This window comes from Anguilla anguilla, chromosome 5 (assembly GCF_013347855.1).
Source record: "Anguilla anguilla isolate fAngAng1 chromosome 5, fAngAng1.pri, whole genome shotgun sequence".
In the NCBI taxonomy this organism is placed as follows: Eukaryota; Metazoa; Chordata; class Actinopteri; order Anguilliformes; family Anguillidae; genus Anguilla; species Anguilla anguilla.
In genome coordinates, this window is record NC_049205.1 from 60,303,554 (window position 1) to 60,327,260 (window position 23,707).

Sequence of the window (23,707 nt, forward strand, 5' to 3'; positions counted from 1 at the left end):
GCTCGCCGTGCCTCTCGTCTGAAGGCAGGGATGCGTTTGAATAGGAGAAGCCTGTGGCTGGCTGTCAGTGGCTCGGGCCTTTAAATAGGTCCTCCCGCTTCCATCCACCGGGAGATATAATCATCGCCTCCCCTCCCTCCGACGAGCCGAGCCGAGCGCCGCTAGCATCTCCGATCGCTCGCGCCGCGGGGGCCTCACCCGCTTCAGACGACGCTCCAGCGTTGCAGAAACGTTGAGAGAAGGTTTATTTGTTTTCGAACGGGGGGGGGGGGGGGGGGGGGGGGGGGGGGGGGGGGGAGGCACTGAAAAAGCAAAGGCCTCATCTGCCAGGCTCAGAGGCTCCTCAGTGGCTCCTGAAAAAACGCTCTTTCAACGTTTCCTGAACGTATTTTTAGTAATTTAGGCGTTTTAAACACGAGAGAACTGCATTCTAAGACAGCTTTTCTCTGAAGAACGTGCTCCGTACTGATAGTTTTTTTTGTTTGTTTGGTGTTGGGTTGGAAGGAGATGTTGGTGGTTTAGTACCTGCAGTGTGTGTGTGTGTGTGTGGGGTGGGGGGGGGGGGTGGGATGGGGAGGGAGAGATTAGGGTCACTAGCTGTCCACCCCCCTGGATCAACCCCTGATGAAGGAGGTGTTTTTTGGGGCCTCATGGCTGATGAGAGGTAACAGAGCTATGGTAGGCCCAACCCCCCACCCCTCGCCCCTCGCCCCCACCCAAACCCCCCCCCCCCCCCCCCCCCCCGCCTTTCCCTTCTGGATCTGGTCTGTTAGATCACAGAAGAGCTGGTGACTGTGGCACTAGAAAAACTCTAATGAGCAAAACAAAGAGATATTTTTTTTTGCATTTGCTTTTCCCCATGTGTGAGACAGTAAGAGAGAGAGAGCGAGGTGAAGGCAACCATATTGTGTGTGTATGTGTGTGTGTGTGTGTGTGTGTGTGTGTGTGTGTGTGAGAGAGAGAGATGGGGAAAAGAAAGACAGAGTGAGAGTGAGAAGCAAACATATTGTGTGTGTGTGTGTGTGTGTGTGTGCGTGTGCGTTTGTGTGTGTATGCGTGTGTGTGTGTGTGTGCGTGTGCGTTTGTGTGTGTGTAAGTGTGATACAGAAAGACTGAGATACGGTCGAAGGCAGTTTGTATCTGTGCATACAGTACTAATGTGAGAGAGAAGCAATGATTTTAATGGTGCGTGTTTGTCCATATGTGAGAGGAGGTGAGGTGAAGAATTTGTTAGTATGAGAAAATACCGAGAGGTAGAGAAAAGGATAGAAAGACACAGCTATACGAATCGCTGAAGGTACGGCAACCGCCTGAAAGGGCACCTTGTGGTAAATGGTAAATGGACTGCGTTCATATAGCGCATTTTCCAGCAACTACAGCACAACGCATGCCTCTCATTCACCCAGGTCATTCACAGTAACGTCAGAGCGTGTGGCCGTGAGAACGCTAACAATATCAGCGCACGTGACAGAGAGGAGTTCCGAGGCCCTCTTCTTACAGGAGCCAAATATTGAAAAAAAGATGCTTTATTAAACCTATACTAAATTGCCAGATCCATGTCAGAGAAGTATCGAAGTGAGAACATGTTCTGGAAGCATAAAAAGGCACTTACTACCTGTGCGCAGTTGCAAAACAGCCTTCCTTGACCTGTTCAATTTACAATCTAAGCATTTATTTGAAAGCTTTTAACCAAAGCCACTTTACAGAAGCTGCATTTAAAATGAAAGAAAGGCGATTGTTCAGAACCTATTTGAAAATTGACCCTGCCCAGTGTGTGTTCAACTGTATTGTAATTCACTCATTCACTTCATGCGACGAGGATGCGGCGGAAATATCGTTTTTTCTCTGAAAGGAATAAGTCCCCATCTTTCCTTTCAAGCTCATCTCTTCTGCGGAAGGCTCCCTGAAAGTGCTCGCGGTCGCGAGTGACAGACGGGAACCGTTGAAGACGTCTCCGTGAAAGACGAGTTCCAGAAATGATTTTTTTTTTCCACGGCCGTCCTCGCAGCCCGGCAGTGCGCGTTGACAGCGGCGTGACGACGATGCCGGACCTTTTCCGATTCCGCCCTCCCACGCGGTCGCGAGGAGGGAGTCACAAACGCCATTAGCCATTTGTCATTCGCCTGTCTCTCCTCCCCGAACCTACATTGGTTTTTATAATCGAAATTCAAGTGCGGAGGACCAACAAAAAAAGAAAAAAGAAAGAAAGAATAAAGAAAATCCCCTTTCTCTTTTGCTGTCGCTGTGAACGCGACTCGAGTAGTTGTTATTTTACGGCCGCTGAGTGTGTCAATTGGATGCTGATTGGCCGTTGTCAAGTAACGGTAATCAAGACAAATGGAGTTCTAACGGGAGAGAAACCTGCTCTATTCCTACAATACACACATATATAATCTTCCTCTCCCCCCTCCCTCCTGCTATTATAATTTCCTTGGGTCACAGTGACACGGCCACTTTCCATGAGCAGCGATTTGCAAACAGGGAGACAGGGAGACAGACAGCAATAAATGTCTTTGCTGGCAGTGGAGCCTGTATTTTACGATCTCGCACTAATTCTCCAAACTAATCATCACGAGCTGAACGCTTAATTGAAAAGCAATTCAATTATACATTCAGTATAGGCTTGTTGGCTAGATTTGGTGTGCTACGCCCATGTACTGCACAGAGATAATTATGTGCTGCAAAAAAAAAAAATATTACATGCAGTAAGACATGGTGATTGCCATTTTCTGATTTGTCTTGTACTTGGGTTATTGCCAAAGATTAGTGGATGTGAAAGTGTACACACACACACACTACATATTCACCTCACACATACTGTACGAAACTCTCTATCCTAGACATTCAATCTCACACACACACACACACACACACACACACACACACACTCAACTCAAACATACAAACCTCTCTATCCTATACACACACACACAGTAATAACCTCATAAATACAAACCTCTCTATCCTAGATACACACACACACACAAATTCACGCATGCACACACACATATACTACATTTTCACCGCACACATACAAACCTCTCTATCCTAGACACACACACACACGCGCGCGCGCAGCGATGTCTTTGTGAATAAGTCAGAAGTCTCATGAATAATGAAGCATCTCTTAAGGCTTTACTGTAGGTACAATAGAGAAGCGTGGCTGTGCTGCGGGTATACTGCAACGCTGAGGTAGCAGGCTTCAGGACTGCCTTCCAGGACGGCGGCTCCATTACCCGAGCTGCGGTGCTGCAGCTCCCGTATCCCAAACACAACAATTACCTTCATTAGACTCAGCTGCTCACGGATATTTGTCGCCCGAGAAAACCTGCATTGCACAGAAACCGAGCTGGTAAAAAGAAAAACTTCCACAGCACAGTTGCATTTGCCCAGTAAATAAATCAGATGTAGAAATGAGACTTCTTCTCTGCTGGAGCAACCGCTAATAAAGAATTTACGCGACGTTCATGCAGCCAGCAGATGCTGCTACCCAGAGTTACTTACAGTTTTTGGAGAACGGAAGTGGATTCACGTGATTTATTTGAGTAATTTTGCGAGGATTTTCAGGCCTTTCTCCCCCCCCCCCCCCCCCCCCCCCCTGAAACATGGTGGAACAGAACACATTAGGAAACGGTTGAACATCTATAGCGGAGATGAAGCGGGTCCCTTCTCAAAAGAAGCTGTGTTTAGCTTGAATGTTCAGGTAAAAATTATATTTGTAATATTGGTTTTTAGTTTCAGCTTTTTAAACAAAAACAAGTCAGATCAAACCATCCATAATCTATACCTGCTTATCCTGGGCAGGGTCGCCGGGGGGGGTGCTGGAGCCTATCCCAGCATGCATTGAGCAAGAAGCAGGACAACACCCCAGACAGGTCACCAATCTTTATCAGGGCACACACTCATACTTATGGGCAATTTGGAGTCTCCAGTAAGCCAACCTGCATGTCTTTGGACTGTGGGAGGAAACCGGAGTACCCAGAGGAAACCCATGTAGACACAGGATGAACGTAGGCATATCAAGATTTAGTTAATTTGATCACACAGCCCTTGCATATGGTTACTCAAACACCACAGCAACGGGACAGTACGGTATTTGTTGTGCAAGTGGCTCTAGTCAAACTGGGTGATAGATCACCAGGATCAGGCTTGAAGACCACTGCCTCAAGAACGATAGGATTTCATGACCTTTATCTGGTACTTATCCTTTGGAATAGCCCTTAAATACTTATATCAATACCACTGTGTGACTATGGGGAGGCTTGTCCCCGATCCAATTAAACCGAGTGCATCTTGGCTGGTGTTAGTTAATCACCATTGTGAGGGGGCAGAACACGAAATGCCTTAATGTCACCAACTTAAATGTCACCCCTGGCTTGCTTTCAGTGCAGCTCCACGGGTCTTAATGAGATATGTTTAAAAGCGACAACTGGCGCAGCATCGATTTGTCTGTTTTTTTTTTCTCTTCTTTTTTTTTCTTCAAGTACGATAAAAGAATGAAAAAAAAAATCGAATTTGTTATTGTCTGTAGTACATTATTTAAATCTCTTAAAGACAGCCGGGGCTATGCCAGAGGTCTTTATTCGGGCACAGAGGGTTCAAGATGTTTTTCGGTTTATATATACCGTAAGCTTCATACTGAGCCATTCATAATGTCTCCAAATCACACGTGGATAAAGTGCAGATTATCAGCTCTTATTTAAGGGTATTTTACACACTTTGGTTTTACCATGTAGCAATTACAGCACTTTTTATACATACTGTAGTCTCTTCATTTCAGGGCTGCATAATGTTTGGGACAAATGGCTGCAAAACGTGTTTCTGATGAGTCAGACGGGTTCAGTTGTTTCCATAGTGCTGGTATAAGAGAGTTTTCAGCATCTAGTCTGGATTCTAGGCGCTTGGTTGCCTTTGGAGTCTGTTATTAGTGTTTGTCAACATGAGGACCACTGTTGTGCCAATGAAAGTCAAGGAAGCCATGATGAGACTGAGAGACAAGGCAAAAACAGCCAGAAATGTCAGACAAACCTTAGGCTAACCAAGATCAACTGTTTGGAGCATCATTAAGAAGAAAAGAGAGCACCGGTGAGCTCAGTAATCACAACGGGCCTGGTAGGCCAGGGACCTCTACAGGTGATGACAGACAAATTCTCGCCATAATGGAAAAAAAAAAGCCACAAACGCCTGTCTGACAAATCAGAACCGCTCTTCAGGAGGCGAGGCATGGACGTGGCAATGACTACTGTCCAAAGAAGACATCACAAACAGAATTACAGAGGCAGCACTGCAAGATGCAAACCACTAGTTCGCTGCAGATTACAGTTTGCTAAGAAATACCTACAAAGAGCCAGCAGAGATCTGCAAAAAAAAAAGTCTTGTGGACAGATGAGACCAAGATTCACTTGTATCAGAGGGATGGCAAGAGCAAAGTGTGCAGGCCAAAGGGAACTGCCTAAGATCCGAAACACCCCCAATCATCTGTGAAACATGGTGGTGGGGGTGTTATGGTTTGGGCACGCACGGCTGCCGCAGGTACTGGCTCACTTGTCTTCAGTGATGGTGTAACTGCTGGCAGCAGCAGGGGAATGAGTTCTGAAGTGCACCGAAGCATCGTAACTGCTCAACTTCAAGCAAATTGGACGACACTTGATCCTACAGCTAGAAAATGGTCCCAAACATACTCCTAAAGCAACGACGGAGTTTTTCAAAGCCAAAAAAAATTTGACAATTCTTGGCTGGCCAAGTCATTCACCTTAACTGAATCTAGTTGAACGTACTATGTTTCATATGCTGAAGAGAAAAAACTTAAGGCAACAAGCCCCCGAAACAAGCAGGAGCTGAAGATGGCTGCAATACAGGCCTCACAAAGCATCAAGAGAATAGACCTCAGCAGCCGCTCTACTGGTCACAGGCTTAAAGCAGTCATTGCATGTAAAGAATGTGTTACATGAATTTGAATACGCAAAGGAAGTTCCAAACATGACCACTTTCATTTACATAACATTAATGTGTCCCAAACGTTATGGTTTCCTGAAATGGGGGGCTATATATATTCAAAAGTGTTATCATTTCTACATGATGAAACCAAGGTGTATAAAAATACCCTTAAAATAAAACCTGAGAATGTGCACTTTTAACCACGTGTGAATTGATTGCAAATCTAAAATTGTGGAGTACAGAACCGAATCAAGAAAATAATGTCTTTGTCCCAAACATTATGGAGCTCACTGTATATAAGCAGTCCTGGACTCATAAAGGTTTAGCGTGTTGGATCTGAATCGTCAAACTTGTCGAATTAATGTTTTCACGCTCGTTTCTATTTGAGTTGGTAAAAAAATAAAACTTCAATATATGGATCCACTCTCCTATGAGACTACGATCCATACCCCCAACCTCCCCCCCCCCCCCCCACCCCCTCAACTTTTGCAGGGTGTGGAAAGGGGAGAGGTGTGTTTTGGGGGGTGTGAGCGGGGTGATGATGTAAGCGAGGAGGGAGGGGATGCCCCCATAGCGCTCAGCATGAACGCTCCGTGGCAAAAGGATGTGCGAGCAAGCAGCGCGCTACTGCAGGGACGGTGTCCACAAACTCCTCCACAAAGAACAACCCAAACTCCGGGCGCAGGACAGCAAAGAACAACCCAAACCAGGAGCCCGGGACAGCGAGACAGCGACGGCTGCACAGTCCGGCAACAGCGGCGCCCAGCCGGGTGGAATTGACGGGCTCGTCCGCTGGATAGTTACCAAGATGAGCGACAACAAAAGCATCTCTTCCCGGGAATACGCGAAGGAGGAGGCGGCAGTAGCCCAGGAGCAGTTTTTCGCCCCGGAGCCGCGAAAAGGCATCTCCGTGATATTGGATGTAGGTACTGCATAGCTGATCACACCTCGTTAATTGTTTGCATTAATAACGGCGAAATATGTTTACGTGTTCACGGCGGCATGCCACTAAAATGTTCTCCGCAATACGACGTTTACAGTGCGCAGAGGTGTTTCACTCGGGTAAAAATGAAATAAAGAAGGGAAGTTCAGTCGAAAGCAGATTCTGTGCACCTGTTTCAGTAGGTGGCCATTATGGCAGTGCTTAACTGTGAAGTTATTGAAATGTCGGTGGTTCGATAAAAAGTAAACATTAAGAAACTTCGACCCCGGTTTCGTGTTTGTTGCATCGACTGAGGAAAAAAGGCAGAATCTCACGTCTAATAAACCAGCAGGCTATGTGCGACGGACTAACAGTGAACGTTTTACAGAGCCTCACAATTCGGACGTATTTCACACCGGCGCAAAAGCGAAAATCAGGCGCTTTCGCACGGCTATGTCCGCGCGCAGTTTCAAATTAAAACGAAATCCGTTTGACTGGGCGGGCGGACAGCTCGTGAGAGCGAAGACCTCAGAATTGGCTCACTGGCTGAACGCGTCAAATCATTGCAGTTATTTTACTGTAACGCGTTTATCTGACACCTCGGGAGATTGCACTGCGCACCATTTCGAAACGAGCAGCATTTTCTGATATATTTATTTCTATTCTACTTTTAATTATTTATTAGGGACATTGGGTTTTGCATTGCCCGCGGCACTTACAATGTGCTGTAGCCTTCCTATGCCACGTCTCAGCAGTATTGATTAAATGGGTCGAAGAGTTGCCTCTGTCTTTTTATCGGCGCGTGATAATTATCTGTATCTGCCGATTCTGTCTCAAGAGATCGAGATTTTTGAGAGCAAAATATATAAAGGGAGACTGAATTAAAAGTAGGTCATTAAAAAAAAAATTCTTAATACTTTAAAAGCCGTGCACTGAAAGTTGTTCGAATTCTCAGTTTCAAGATCTGGGCGAAAACGCCACCTGGTAGTGGTAGAATGAAAGGCGTGAAGGCTGATTTGATGGCGACAAGACAACTGCTTCTGCCGAGAGTGGGTGACTGTAACAGTGTTTCAATGAAGCACCTGAGAGCGCAGGTGTTTCTCGCGGGTCTGATTTCCTGCCTCCGTCGTGTCTGGCGGATTCCATTAACAGCCGCGGCCGCATCGATGTCAAACAAAACAAAACGTTTTTTTCTATAACTCCCACACACATCTACTTACTTGATCGAGATTCTTATGTTTGCGGTGTTCCCCAATAATTCATTCATCGTCTATTTCTCCGATTATAATTGTTACCACTGCCTTGGGTCACCTGTAAATTAATTCGAAAGCACATTCAGTCAGGGTTTTAGATTTTATTTATTAATCTGAATAGCAAATTTTTAGTACATTATACACAAATCACTTCCAGCAATGGCAATTATTGAAACGGAAGCATGAAACGCCAACAATTTGCATATGCTTAATCGTTCTGCGGTGCTCTAGAATGAGCACGAGACAGTTGCTGTTCTATAACTGTTGGCGGTGAAGGACTGGTAATCAGACCAGAGTCTAAGTGTCAGAGCGCTCACTTAATTCATTTTAAAAGCAGGAGAGGGGGAAGAAAAAAGCTTGCTGTAAAACGTAAGTTCGGGCGGTTATCCGTTGTCCAAAGCCAACTTTAATTCAATTTTTCGCACATCGTAACGTTTCAGGGGAGACAAATCTTTTTTCCCCTAATTGAATTTAAGCACCATACATCACAGATAGATTTAGCTGAGTAGAGAACAGTTCGGGATACTCTTCTGTCTGCTCAGTTCTTTCGTTTTTGGATGGCACCGAGGAGAGGGGCAAGCAATCATTCTGCTGGCAGCAAACGGACGCCTAAAAGTCATTGCGTCAGCAGCATAGCCCTCAAGCCTCTCAAAATTATGCGTATTCTTTTTGCAGGGGACCCAAGTAAATTTCATTTCAGCCTGTAACTACAAACGGATGGTTGCTTTAAATTTATGAAACGTTGGCAGGGGATGCAGGGCTGTACAGTAAGCAGTGCCCTTGCGATCTATGGGATCCATTAATCTCGTGGAATGCTTGCAATATTGATTTTTTAAACTTCTGACGTGTCAATATCCCTGGCAGCCACTGTGAATTTTATGAACAGTGAAATATTTGTTTATACATTGATCACTAATACGTGGCACCTTTTAAAAAAAAAAAAAGCCCACTAAAATTCTTGCCTTTGCAGTTCAAAATTCCCTTATGCCGTCATGGAGAAATATTGTAATATTTAATGCATGTCCTGCACATTGCTCATTCTACCGAGCTCGAGTTTGTGGTTGACTGTAGTTGTTATCCACCTTCGACTTCTTAATTTTTAATCAAGGGTGTATCAAGAGGATCTAAAGGCTGTTGTGTTCATCTGATTAAGACTGTGGCCATCAGATTGCTGTTTTCATAACATCTGATTGCCCTGAGCTCTGTTCTCCCTCCTGCTCTTTCAACAGTAGAGGCAAGCAAACTTCATGCATTCTTAATGAGCCAGTGACAATGGGGGGTGGGGGGGGTGGGGGCGGGGGGTGCGTGTGGACGAAGGAGGCTTGTGAGTACAAGCCCTGGCTGAGAGACGGGGAGAGAGAGAGAGGGGGAGGGGGGGGGGGGGGGGGGGGGGGGGGGGGAGGGAGAGAGAGACTTACTTGTATTGGTTTATATTGTGGCCAAAAGCCAAATGTAGCATTAATATCCATATGATCATGCTGTCAATTGCATTCAGGTAATCTTTACAACATGGCATCTGTAACCGAATCCACACCTCTGACTAAACAACTTCTTTCATTTCTGAGTTGAGTTCTGCCTCTATGAGAACACCAGCCAATCGGGGGGTTGCGAAACGGCGTGCCATCCAGTTGATGAAATGTTCTGGCAATGTAAGCAACGGTGCCATCGAACAGCCTATTATCTGCAAGGGCCTCACTTGACCCTTTAAGGTGTGAGATCACAAATATATGAGCGGTAATGTTCTGAACTGAACATTCTAATGCTGATGTAACAATCACTGCTGGCAATTGAAAGCGATGTTCTAGAACACTGACGTTTTTTCAAATAAACCTTTGTCTTCAAAGGGTTAAACAGTCTAAACTGGTAAGTGGTCTGACTCTCACGCGGCTCTATGAAGTGGGCAGTCTATGGCTTCCTTCAGACCAACTGTTTATTATGAAGAGGAATAGACTAGCGTCCAACAGCCAGGACAATCGCACAGGAAGACAAGGAGGGTCCTTACCTGGGGATTCAAGTGTGACAAACCCTGTCCTGTTCCCCCCCCCCCCCCGCCGAAAACACAGGGACACTGCTCGTTCCCTCCCTTCGTTAAACGAGCTTATTAGCGCAGAGCTTTACGCGCTCCAGAATCTGGAACCCTGTGAGGATCCCTTTTTTCCTTTTTTTGCCTCTGCATAAACGTGTTTCTGCCGGGCCAGGGTTATGTCTCTGTTGACTCTGTACAGATTTGGGAAACGCACGGAATTCCGCAGGCTCATTCGCGCTAGACGCGCAGAGGGTTCGACATCTGCGAGCCCATCGCCTTGTGCCCCCCCCCCCCCCCCCCCCCCCCCCCCCACCGCATTGACAGATTGCTGAAGATGATCTGTTTCCTTGTCCCTGAGGTCCGTGACTGTTCTCTTGCGTTCAGCCCGGTCGATAACGGCTTCCTCTGTGGCAGTCACTTCAGATTCTTCATCTGGCGGCGCCCCCTACGAGTGAAAAATCGGCGATCGGCAAGTGATCGAGCGCTTCCTCCGCTGTTCTTGGCCGTATCTCAAACGGTGACACATGCTTGTGAGACAGTGGTGTCATTCCAGATGGCATTTTTTTTTTACTGAGTGGACTTATTAAGCAGTGGAAGTGCAGCCTCTGTCTAGCAAACAAGCAGCCAAAATTGTAAACAGTCGGCTGTTCCTTTGTCTGTCCCTCTTCTTAACGATGTAGTAGAACGATTGTGATGTCACAGAACATGGTGATACACTGTTACAAGTTCACTAGCTGCTGGAATTTCTGTGAATAGAGTTGTTACCTTGACAATGTCTTTGTCTTGGCCAACTCGGAAGTTTCTTCTTCCCTTGGCAGGTTTCCAATGCTTTTTTCCCCCATGGGGAATTTTGTTTTCTGTGGTGAACGTAAGCCTGAGAGGGTTTCACGTTTTTTGTTCTACGAGATAAATTACACCCGCCGATATCTCAACAGTGAATTTTGAAGCTGTTATGTGCTTTCAAAAAGTAAGCTGCTAACAAGTTGCTATATTGAAACTACAACGGTTGTCGCGTGCAGGCGGGCTAGTATGGAAACTTGAGTGGCGGCTGCCAGAATGCGACCATTGTTGTAGTTTCAGTGTGGCAGTGTTGAATTTCACGGTTGAGACATTAATGGGTGTAATTTATCTCGTAGAACAAAACCTGACACTGCCTCAGGCTTACGTGAACCACAGACCTTATTTTCGGCGGGAAACGCAAATCCCTACGGGAAAAAAAGCGCATTGGAAGTCTGCTGAAGGGAAAAAATAGGAACTCACTTTCGTGTTTTTGGACTACAAACTGTGACACTCTAGACAATGGTTTTACGTACAGTCCCCACGAATCCAGTGCAGCTATATTTGGGTTATTTTAAGATTTCGACTGTGTTTTCATATCCGGTTCAATGGTGTCATTATGTCTGACGAGTGGTTGGGCTATAGAATATTTCATTATGTAAATACACACAGGAGTGCTCTACACCTGTATCTTCCTGGAGGCAAGATTTTTTATTTATAGACCAAAGATTTCACAATTTATTTATTGAACAATGTATGCCTAAGATATATCGTATGAGTTTTGGTAGATGCCATCTTAAAGGGATAGCTCACTGTCTTAGTTTTATATTGAATATATAAAATTTTATATTATATATTGTTTTAGTTTTAGTATATGTTTTTGTTTGACCCAGACAGTTTTTGTGTGCGATGGAGGATATTTTAGGTAATTGTCTGATGTTGTTGAGAAATGTCTGATGACCAGCCAATTTGTACAGGGGCATTCTGGGATTTGTAGTCCATAGCAAAAATACACTTGAAGTAACTCCAAAGCTGCTTGCACAGTGGTATTATGTACCCAGAGGCTGTAGATAGGAACGGCAGTGTGTGTGGACGCAGACCAGGGCACATGGATCAAAGGACTTAGAGCATAGGCATTGTGGGCCACATTTGGTGCCCAGTCCTCCAGCTGGATAGCCCAGATGTCCAGTATGTAGGTATATGGGTTGCTGTCATGGTTACGGATGCTTTGTGTGCAACTGTTAGATAAAGAGACTGGGGAGTGGATGCTCATGCATGCCCCATTCTTCCCATCAATAAGTCAATAATTGGAAGAAAGGCAAGAAAGAGAGAGAGAGGTAATCAATGGTGGAATATGTTGATGAAGTGCTCGCTCCTTGGATTCTTGCCCTAGAGGAAATACAGAAATGAATCCTCATGTTTATTCCTGGTGTGTGTGTGTGTGTGTGTGTGTGTGTGGGGGGGGTTATTTGGTGTAGCACGGGGTTTTTATAAGAAGATGATGTTTGGTGTAGCACTGGGGTTTTATAAGAAGATGATGTTTGGTGTAGCACTGGGTTTTTATGAGAAGCTGATGTTTGGTGTAGCACTGGGTTTTTATGAGAAGCTGATGTTTGGTGTAGCACTGGGTTTTTATAAGAAGCTGATGTTTGGTGTAGCACTGGGTTTTTATGAGAAGCTGATGCTTGGTGTAGCACTGGGTTTTTATGAGAAGCTGATGTTTGGTGTAGCACTGGGTTTTTATGAGAAGCTGATGTTTGGTGTAGCACTGGGTTTTTATTAGAAGCTGATGTTTGGTGTAGCACTGGGTTTTTATGAGAAGATGATGTTTGGTGTAGCACTGGGTTTTTATGAGAAGATGATGTTTGGTGTAGCACTGGGTTTTTATGAGAAGCTGATGTTTGGTGTAGCACTGGGTTTTTATGAGAAGCTGATGTTTGGTGTAGCACTGGGCTTTTATGAGAAGCTGATGTTTGGTGTAGCACTGGGTTTTTATGAGAAGATGATGTTTGGTGTAGCACTGGGTTTTTATGAGAAGCTGATGTTTGGTGTAGCACTGGGTTTTTATGAGAAGCTGATGTTTGGTGTAGCACTGGGTTTTTATGAGAAGATGATGTTTGGTGTAGCACTGGGTTTTTATTAGAAGCTGATGTTTGGAGCAGCACTGGGGGTTGAGGCAGATTGACGGGGATGCGATTTGCAGTGAGGAATGTTTGCCTGTGGAGAGGAATTAAGCGCCTTTGGTCTTGGCGTGACAGGAAAACCAGTGATTGCGAGGGCCTGGTGCTGGCCCCCAGATGAAAGCTGCTCCTGGTGAGTGTGATGTCATTAAGGTAGGAATTATTAATGCAGGTTTTCACCCTTTCGAATTCTGCCTCCCTGCACTTTTATGAATTAATACACATTGGATTTAATGATGTGAGAAATTACCCTGGCGCTGAATGATAAATGCACTCGATTCACAAAATTGCAGGATTAGACAGACCTGGATTTAATTGGAGGTTTTTATTTCCAAATTAGTTTGTCGTTAAATGCCAATTTCCATCAAACGTTAACCCGCTTTAATGAATGTTGAAGGGCGTGCAGTTAAACAAAAGCATTGACTCAAAATGGCAGAAAGCAAAGCTAATAGACGTGACTTAAGTCAGTGTGATGGCTGAAATTAGCGCCTAGCGTTGACGTTATTAAATGGGCAATTTCATGGTGCGGAACGAGATTTTGGAACATCAACGGATTTCTTCCGTTCAATTGTTTGTGGTTCTGAGTGAAGCACTTTGACGATGTCATAACATGTGTATAACATCACACACATGTCATCAGGGTCCATGAGAACAAACTGAGACTTTACCACCACTGTGATATGTACATATGTGTAAAATTATTTGTAATTATGTAAAGATGACTTTAAATTGCCCATAGGCGTGAGTGTGTGAGTGAATGTTGTGTGTGTGCCCTGCGATAAATTGGCGGCCTGTCCTGGACACATTCCTGCCTGTCGCCCAATGCATGCTGGGATAGGCTCCAGCACCCCCCTAGTCAGGGTAAGCGGGTCTTGATAATGGATGGATGGATGGATGGATGGATGGATAAAGATGTCCCCAGTCACGGAGGGGTGGTGAAAGGGCCCAAAAAAAAAGAGGAACAAACTGGGTTACTCTCCGCGTGTATCTGACACGGATTCCTTCCGCTGTCACAGAGCAGGCTGCCTCTCCTCTGGCCTGATGGACGATCCATTTTTAAAAAGGACGGTCCCTCTCAAGCCGATGTGACCCATTTTCAAACCCCCCCGCGTGATGCTTTCGTTCTCCGGACCTAGGATTCCTGAACGTCTCTTGCGGCGCTGCCGCCCCGTTTGACGATGAAGAACGATGACGGGGTCCCCCACCTCGGCTTCCGTTCTCTCCAGCTTCCCCCCTTCCCCTCCCCCCCCCCCCCCTTCCTTTTGCGTTTCCTTTTTTTCTCCATCTCGGCAGAGAGAAGTACGAGGAACGGGCGCTCGCTGCTTTTTTCTCAGCGCATGCTTTCGCTGTGCAGCGTCGCGGACTCGAACCCGTGAGCGCGGGGTGGCGGGCTCCCTCCGGACCAGCCCCGTGTTTATTGCGTGTAGCGCTCCAGTAACATGCGATCTGATTGGTGCCCGGGTCCAGTAACGTGCGATCTGATTGGTGCCCGGGGGAGGGGGGGCGGGGCGCGAGCGCGTTTCCTTTCCCAGAGCGTGTCGTCTGCGTCGCTCACATGTCCACCGGGGGAGTGTGTTTTATTGAGGTTTGATGAGGGAGGAAAAACACATTACCACAGTTCCGCTGTTATCCAGCGCTAGGGGTGGGGGGCAGGGAGGTGGGGGGGGGGGGGGGGGGTGCGTGGAAGCGAAGGCAGTTATCAATCAGTGAACCCCCCCTTGGAAACCTACACTTCATCCTGCTGATACCCTGGCCCCATTGTCACAATGTCGATGATGCAACAATGAAAGTCCTGTGATGTCATCGAATTGAATGGATGACCTCTGACCCCCTCCATAAAGACCCATCTCTCAATTTTCTATTTTGATCCCTGCTACTGTTATTTGTTCTGAACACATGTTCTGAAGAAATACACTGTAGATAAAATTTCATTTTGTTGATGCAACTGTATGAAAACTGTGAGAATGTTTTTTTTTTTTGCTGGAAAGCCACATTGTAAATTGAACACGGTACACAGATTTTAGATTAAATCTACCCATTTTTATGTAAGGAAAACCATTTCTCAATTTGTCACCAATATAGGACGTGACCACGGGGACGGGGGACGGGGGGGATTCGGGGGGGGGGCAGTGTAATTGGGGCCAACTCTCCATCCATTATTGATGGAGGTGAACCTCAGAAGAGTTGTGGTGTACCCATGGAACGCAGCAAGCGACTCGACTTGATTCTCATGCTGGTTTAACCTCAACAGAGTTCAGTAGAAATGATCCGTCTACACGCCCCCCCCCCACCCCCCCTCCTCTAGAGCCACTGCAGAACAGATAATCATTCCTCCCCTCATCCGCTATCGATGGCAGGCAGAGAGAGAGAGAGAGAGAGAGAGACAGAGAGAGAGAGAGATGGGGGAGAGAAAGATAGGGGAGAGAAAGATAGGGGGAGAAGCCATGAAAACAGAAGAGGGAACAAGATTATAAAGGAGTGGAGAGCTTGACTGTTTTATCTTACTGCACAATAGTATCAATCTATCATCACAGGGAGGCAGAAGAGGCAATTTAAATATTTTTGGGCGAAACCAGTTTCGGTGCCTCTGAACTCTGAAGTCTTTTTTTTTCAGATTTAAGGTTTGACTGAAAATCTCTCTTTCAACCTCTATTGTATGTATTTTTTTTATTTATTCTGAAGGTGCTTTATTAGCCTGACATTAAACTGCATCACCAGGCTAAATAACAAAGAATAACAGCACAAACGGTAACTACGAGTTACACTGCCAAACACCGAAAGGTGCTGGGGAAAAAATGATTACTTTTTTATTGTAATATAATGAATATTGCCAAAACATAATAACAATACAAAGCTGGTACAGTATCCATGGATCCAGTTATGTCTGTTTCTGCTTATATATATATATATATATATGTATATATGTCTTCTGAGAATGAATGAGCAGGAAGTGGTCTGGCAGTATGGCCTGTTTACTGCGATGCACTAACACCTCTGTCTGGACCCGCCTTGTCTCACAGTGATCACATGACCTCTTTCCTTTGGGGGGGTGCCAGGTGTGCCTCTGTGGGGGGGGGGTCCCAGGAATGCGTGTGTGGCTCTCTTTCCGCGGCCTGGCCCTTAGCCCTCAGCCTGTGAGGATCAGACTCTCCGACTTGCCGTTGTCAGTGAGACTCTGCTAATTCCTCGCTTCTTTTAGGGTACAGTTGCAGCGTGGTGTTTTGTGACTTTGTTTCCTGGGTCTAGTTCTCTAAGTAGCACAATTCTATCTGATTTACAATGTGCGTTTGACTGTTATTGGAGCTGTGCTGGTGTCAGACTTGTCGTAGTTATTATAATCACGTCAGGCGTAGCTGATCGCTGTGGTTGTTATTTTTTCATGTTTTGAATTCGATTTTTCACCAACAGCCCTCACTTGAAAAAAACATGATTATTTCTCTCTCTCCCGCAAGCACATACACACACACACACAAGCACATACACACACACACACAAACACATACACGCACACAAGCAAACACACACACAAGGACACATGCATACACACAGGGATGCACACACAAACACACATGCCTGTACACACACATTCACACTGCACACATGCGTGCACTCATACACACACACGCAATCATGCGTATACACGCACACACTCACACAGACTGATCTCTCACTCTCTCTCTCTCCATCTCTCTCTCTCTCTACCCCGTTCCTCTCATCCCTCTAACTCCTCATTCTTGCCCGCTCTCAGTCTGCTGCCCCCCCTCTACCCCATTCCTCTCATCCCTCTAACTCCTCATTCTTGCCCGCTCTCAGTCTGCTCTCTCTCTTCCCCCCCTCCCGCCCCCCCCCAGCTGTCAGTAGCAGTAGCAGTGGATGTGGTTGGCTAAGACCAGCAGTGATGGCTGCTCTCGGTTTCTGGTGGATCTCTGTTTCACGCTCCTCCGCTTCCTCTTCCCCCCGGGCTGTCCCGACGTCTTGTTAGGCGAGCGCCGTTAGTCTCTCTGCGTGCGACATTTTACAGTTTCCTGTACGCGATAACAAGCCGGTTTGTCCCTGCGTGTACTCCAGCTCTGTCTCCCTTCCCTTCTCTTCGGGGAGGGGGGGGGTGTTCCTAAATCCCTATCTAGTGCGGCAGGCCCACTTAAAGACGTCTCAGAGCACTTTTTTTTTCTCTCTCTCTCTCCGAATTTACTACAGAACACCGGGACGGACTGGAGCGAGTGAGAAGGACGCCGCCAGCTATCTGTCTCCCAACGGTTACCAGGCTTCAGCAGGCTGATAGACTGCAGACGTTGTTCGATAAATGTTTTATTGAGCCCTTCTGGGAAACGAAGGCGTAGAAATTAGAGGGAAGCTGGGCTACGTCGCAGGGAATCTCGGCCTAAGATCGCAAAAAGCGTTTTTAGCCTGAAGCCTGTAGATTCGTGTGTGTCTCTCTCTCTCTCACGTGCAGTGCACTTAAGGGGGGGGGGGGGGGCAGCAGTAAATCACAAGGCATTATGGGATGGCGCTAAATGAAGTTAACCGTATTCTTACGTATTCTGTGGTTCCTAAAAAACAAAAGGATTAAAAAAAGAGGGAGGGTGACGATTAAGAACACAGGAGCGCGGTGCCTGCGGGAGAAACGGTCTCCCGCTCTTTGTCCAAGTTTATCTCGAGACTGAGCCACACCTGCATGCACATGAATGAGCTGCTAATTAGAGCATTACTGCAAAAATCTGAATTTCATTTTAGGCCAAGAGGCTAAGAAAAGCCGTGTATAGACGGTTGATTGTGTGTGTGTTATCTTGTGCTTTTTTCTCGTCAGTCATCCTGAATGAAACACCCTTTTTCTTTTGAAAGTACGGTTGAGAAAACAGACTCGGCCTATCACTGGTTAGCCAGCTTCAGATTAGTCGGGCTGAAAGGGATGCAAAATGCAAAGCCGTCTTTCATTTGTGCAGACAAACGTGTACAAAATATGCACAAGTACCATGAAAGTAAAGCTAATTTTACTTGTGACTCCAAAGTAACTACGTATTTTGAAGCAAAAGCTTAAAGCAGTAATTCACTCGCTCAAGAACATGCTAATGGCTAACGCTACTGCTAGGATGCTAGTTTAGCAAACTATTCATTTAGCAAATTTTTAAGACATTTCACTCACTTCACTCACTCACTCACACACATACACACACACACTGACACACTCCACATACATACACACACACACACATGCATGCACACACACACACTTCACTCACTGGCATGCACACACACACACTCACACACTCCACACTCATACACACTCACACACTCCACACACGCACACTCACACACTCCACACACGCACATACACACACACTCACACACACAGACACACTCTACACACACACATGCACACACACACACACACAAAGCATGCTCTACCCGGTTCGATAATGACTTATGGGTGCTGGAGAGAGAGCACAGAGAGCGAGGCATTGACGGTGATGCTCGCACGCCCAGGCAACGCTGACGAGCCTCCCCCTGGCTCTGGCAGCGAGTGTGGGGCCCTGTAGACACGGGGAACCAGTAATGATTTTTTATTCTGCCTCTCACCTCTACCTCGTCTGACAGGTAGTGTTACGCGTGCCGGAGGTTTCGGGTGTCATCCTGTTTCTTTTTATGCAGCGCCCCCCTCCCCCCCCCCCCCCCCCTTCCCCCATTGTTTCTTCATCTCTCACTCTCCGGCTCAGGAGAACAGTGGTTCCCCAGCTATCACAAAGCATTCTCACAGTGTCGCTGCAATGAAGAGGCAAAGTTATAACACTCGAAAATCAGAGGATTTGGCCTAACGATGCCCAAGGTGTTCCCAGGTTGTCAGTGTGTGTCACATGGTGTGCGGGTCGATCCGTTTAAACGTTGGATGTCAGGTCGGGCCTCTTCATTAAATTTTTTGGCACATTCACATCGCTGAGGAAGGCTTAGACTGAACTGAGAGTTGGGAGTTAGGCTGTTTTCAGCTGTGTGTTTGTGTGTGTGTGTGTGTGTGTGTGTGTTATTAGTACTGATGCTTGAACTCATCCTTAAAAATCAAATTGAACCTGGGATTGGGGAAGTCAATTACAGGCAATGGGCCATAGGGGGCGCAGTCCACATCAGTTGGTACTGCGTAACAGTGTGTTCAAATGTATGCAGGCATGCATGCAGACACACACGATTGGCTGAAGAATCCAATCCGCACAGCCTGTTCTCAAGGGCCTTAATTGGCAGCCGATTGAAAGGGAAAACACAAAAAGCCCTGCAGACCCTGCGGCCCCCACCTGGGAGTTTAGTTTGACACCCCTGACCTATGCCTCATCCCAAATCGGGTCTTCCTGTGTTTGATAGGGGTCCTGGAGCAGGTGTCTCCTTTTTTAGCTGCGACTGCAGCTCTATAGCTCTGTATGTCGGTTGGTCGGTCTGTCGGTCGGTCGGTCGGTCGGTCGGTCGGTCGGTTGGTTGGTCCACAAAAGTGTCCCACCCCGTAGCGGCCACAGTTTTCGCCCCAGGAGGCTGAAATTTGGCCGATTGACCAAGAGGGGGTGTGGCGATGGGCGTGGCCTATCACAAAAAGGCGCATAACTCCCGAATGGATTCACAGATTTGCACAAGATTTTGTTTCATGAGCCAAAGAAGAGGTCACGTGTTTGTGTGAGGGTGTGTGCGTGGATGCATGCACACATGGATGCATGCGCGTGTGCGGTCGCAGCTATTGCGGATTCGCGCTTGTTAATGTATATTCTGGGTCTGGCTCGCTGCTGCTTGATGCTGATTCAGGATCAGTTCGCTCTTTTATCTTGCTGATCCTGTGTCCTGTATCTCTGTTCTAATACTGACCCTGGGTCTTATTTTTTCTTTCTCGTTTCAGATTTTCCGGAGGGCTGATAAGGATGGTGAGTGCGGTGTGTCTTTACCTGTGTGTGTGTGTGTGTGTGTGTGTGGGTTGCATGTGTGTGTGAGAGAGTGTGCATGTGTGTGTGTGTGTGTGTGTGTGTGTGTTTGTGTATTTTGTATGTGTGTGTGTGTGCATGTGCGCGTGTGTGTGTGTGTGGCGGCTCTCGTTTCCTGCTTCTTCTGGTTTCCGCTGCTCAGATACGCAGCAACGCCCCCCCCCCCCCAACCCCCCCACCTCCCCCACTTCCCCCCCTCAGCTTAAGTACACGGTATCGATCCATCGGTCTGGCCGTCGATCCCCGCGCCCTGTCCCGTCTGAATGCGGCCCGCCTGGTCGAGCGTCCGATTGGCCGCGTGCGTTCGACTGCTGCGTGCCGATTGGTGCTTCTGTCTCTGCTTCCGTGTCCCGTGTGCAGCTTCGATTTGCTGTATTTTATGCTTTATGTAGAGTTTTAAGAAAAGGGTTTGAAGAAAGGCATGTTATAAATAAAATGTGTAATAATAATAATCATCATCATAATAATAATATTAACAATAATAATGAAGACAATAATAATAACAATAATAATGATCATTATTATTATCATTATTATCATTACAGCAGAGCTTTTCAGAGAGGGGGAGAAAAAGGGGGGAAACCCAAAAATGAAAGAGATGGCAAATGTGGGCATGTAGGCGAAGAAAGTGGGGGAAAAAGAAGAAAAGAAAAACAAATGAATGAAAAGAAAAAAAACCCAACCAAAGCGGGATTTGAGCTGTTTTTAGCTCTGAGCCTTCGGCATGCTGGGATTTATGCGCTCTTTGTCGGGCGGCTCCGGGCCCTGCAGTTAGAGGCCTGTTTGGGCGCGAGGCATCGCCCCCTGCTGGTTTAGTTAAGCGCCGAGCCTGTCATCTGGGTTATTAATGCACTGGGATATTGATTCATTTATGTCTTCGGCTGGTTTAGCCGTCCGGGCCTCACGCTGTGAAGCTACCTCTCTCTCTCTCTCTCTCTCTCCCCCCCTACCTCTCTCTCTCTCTCTCTCTCTCTCTCTCCCCCCCCACCTCTCTCTCTCTCTCTCTCTCTCTCTCTCCCCCCCTACCTCTCTCTCTCTCTCTCTCCCCCCCCACCTCTCTCTCTCTCTCTCTCTCTCTCTCTCTCCCCCCCACCTCTCTCTCTCCATCTCTCTCTCTCTCTCTCTCTCTCTGTCTCTCTCTCTCCCCCCCCCACCTCTCTCTCTCTCTCTCTCTCTGCAGAGGAGGGCCTGTGTGCATCGCATTTGCTTCCAATTGCCATTTGTATTGGACTTTTTGAAGCCAATTAGCCCTTCGCCCTGCAGTATGGTACTGTCAGAAAGTGTGTTCTGTGTGTGTGCGTGTGTGTGTTCTGTGTGTGTGTGTGTGTGTGTGTGTGCGTGTGCGCTTAACAGCAAAGGAGATGGTGAGGGAATAATTCGTGACACCACAGGGATTTTGGCTGGACGGTTTAGTCTACCATTCCCTGTGTGTGTGTGTGTGTGTGTGTGTGTCTGTCTGTCTGTGTGTGTGTGTGTGTGCGTGTGTATGCCTGTGTGTGTGTGTGCGCAAGTGTGTGTGTGTGTGTGTGTTTGTGTATTTTGTGTGTGTGTGTGCGTATGTGCGTGTGTGTGCGCATGTGTGCGTGCGCGCGTGTGGTTGTGCGTGTGTGTGTGTGCGTGTGTGCGTGTGCGCGTGTGCGTGTGTGCGTGTGTGCGTGTGTGCGTGTGCGTGTGTGCGTGTGTGTGTGTGTGTGCGTGTGTGCGTGTGTGCGTGTGTGTGTGTGTGTGTGTGCGTGTGTGTGTGTGTGTGTGTGTGTGTGTGTGTGTGTGTGTGTGTGCGAGTGTGTGTGTGTGTGTGTGTGTGCGCGTGTGTGTGTGTGTGTGTGTGTGTGCGAGTGTGTGTGTGTGTGTGTGTGTGTGTGTGTGTTCTGTGTGTGTGTGTGTGTGTGTGTGTGTGTGTGTGTAAGCTCCTGTCTTTTGTCCTGCCAAAGGCTGTTGGAAGTTATAGTGAGGCTTTCTGTCTTCTCTTCTGGGAATATCAAATGTGGAACTTTCAGTACAAAGAGAACTTGATTTGATGTTTTTTCCCCCCCGTAAAATATTCTGAAGAGGAAAAACGGTGGAAAATAAACATTATAAATAAAAACAGTGTTGCCAAAGCACCTTGTTAAATAAAAAACTTTTATTTTATGGATAAACAAACAAAGCTTGGAGAGGCATATTTTTAAAATTGCTGTCCAGGGAGTCAATCACATCTTTAATTAATGGTGGGATCTCAACAGATTGCAGTGCTGTTTAGGATAACATAGATTTTTCAGAGGCGGGAGGGCACAGAACAGAGAACATTTTCAAACGATGCCTTTTCCAACTTCTTTTTTACCGCATACAGTGTGGGTGGTATAGGCCTGTTGCCCCCAAATACTGTCCCCATGGGGAAACAATGTCCACATCTATTTAGTTCCTCTACTTAAAAATGTTTTTTTTTAATAAAATATTGTTAATAATACTGAGAGGGAAGAAGAGGGGTTTTATAAACTGGAGCTTTTTTTATTTTTAAATTTGAATGCTGTAACAGCCTGGTCTAAATGAGCTTGAGGCGCCCGTGGAACTGGAACCAATTTTTGGCGAGAGAACGGGGAGCTTGTTCCAGCTGCACCGGAACCCGATGGTTGAGCCTCTGCTCTGAAGGCCATTTGGGTCTCAGCTGGCTTTTTTTCCCCCCTCTTCCTTTTGTCTGTTTTTTGCCAGGACTGGCAATGCATGCTGGGATTAGGATTATGATTATGGGGTTGCTCCCCCCCCCAAGAAATCTGTTAGAGCCGCAGGCCATGCAGGGAAAGAAGCCAGGTTTCCCTGTAAACGCTCACTTACACCAGCGCCACGGTCAGGCTTTTAAAATATTAAACCCTTTTAAAAGGGCTTCTATGAGAGAGAGAGAGAGATAGACAGAGAGACAGAGGCGGGGAGAGAGACAGAGCGACAAAGAGATAAAGAGATTGAGAGTGGGAGAGAGAGAGAGAGATAAGGAGATAGAGAGGGGCAGGGGGAGAGAGGAGAAATACAATCAGAAATCGAGGCAAAGAGTAAGGGAGAGAAGCAGTGTGTGTGTGATCGTGTGTGGGAGAGAGAGAGAGAGAGAGAAATTGAAATTGAATTGAGAGAAGGAGATGGACAGATAGAAAGAGAGGTAAAGTGTAAAGGGGGAGGAACAGGGAGAGAGATAAAGAGGGGGAGAGATAAAGAGAGAGAGAAGGGGTGCAGGAGTTCCGGGCAGGTGGATAGCGATAGAAATTTAACTGGCTTCTCTCTTACCTCTTTAAACTCTGAGCGTGGGCCCACAGACGTTATCCCCCGTCCAGAAGCACTTACTGGACCAGAGAGGATATTTTCCGCCAAGTTACCAGAGGAAACGGCGGCTGATTCTGTTTTCTCTGCCCGGTACACCTGACTGGACACTGCGCTCACAGGTGTTAACCCTGTTTGGGCTGCGGGACCGGGAGGGGCACAGGTACCCGCCCGTGTCCCGCCTGTGTGAGAGAGCAGGTGAGACACGGGGGGGGGAAAGCTTGCTTGTTCACACGTGGATGCGTGTATGTCAGTGTATGGGTTACTCACTGTCTCTCCAAGTATGGCAAGTGAACACACAGCAATCGCTCTCTCTCTCTCTCTCACCCTGTTCCACCCCCTTACATTTTACCTCTCTTTCTATATGTCCATCTCCA

At 46.8% G+C, this 23,707-nt stretch overlaps 1 protein-coding gene across 3 annotated transcripts in view; it reads left to right on the top strand.

The window, feature by feature from the left end:
• Nucleotides 1–6,500: 6,500 nt before the first annotated feature.
• Nucleotides 6,501–23,707, top strand: part of necab2 (N-terminal EF-hand calcium binding protein 2) — a 153,222-nt gene continuing 136,015 nt past the window's right edge. For 2 of the 3 annotated variants that reach the window (XM_035416575.1, XM_035416574.1), the window contains exons 1-2: nucleotides 6,501–6,859; nucleotides 19,964–19,988. In XM_035416575.1, coding sequence (XP_035272466.1) covers nucleotides 6,542–6,859; nucleotides 19,964–19,988 — 343 coding nt within the window. In that variant the 5' untranslated portion in view covers nucleotides 6,501–6,541. The remainder of the gene's footprint in view (nucleotides 6,860–19,963; nucleotides 19,989–23,707) is intronic. The other variant, XM_035416573.1, reaches the window with a different exon arrangement.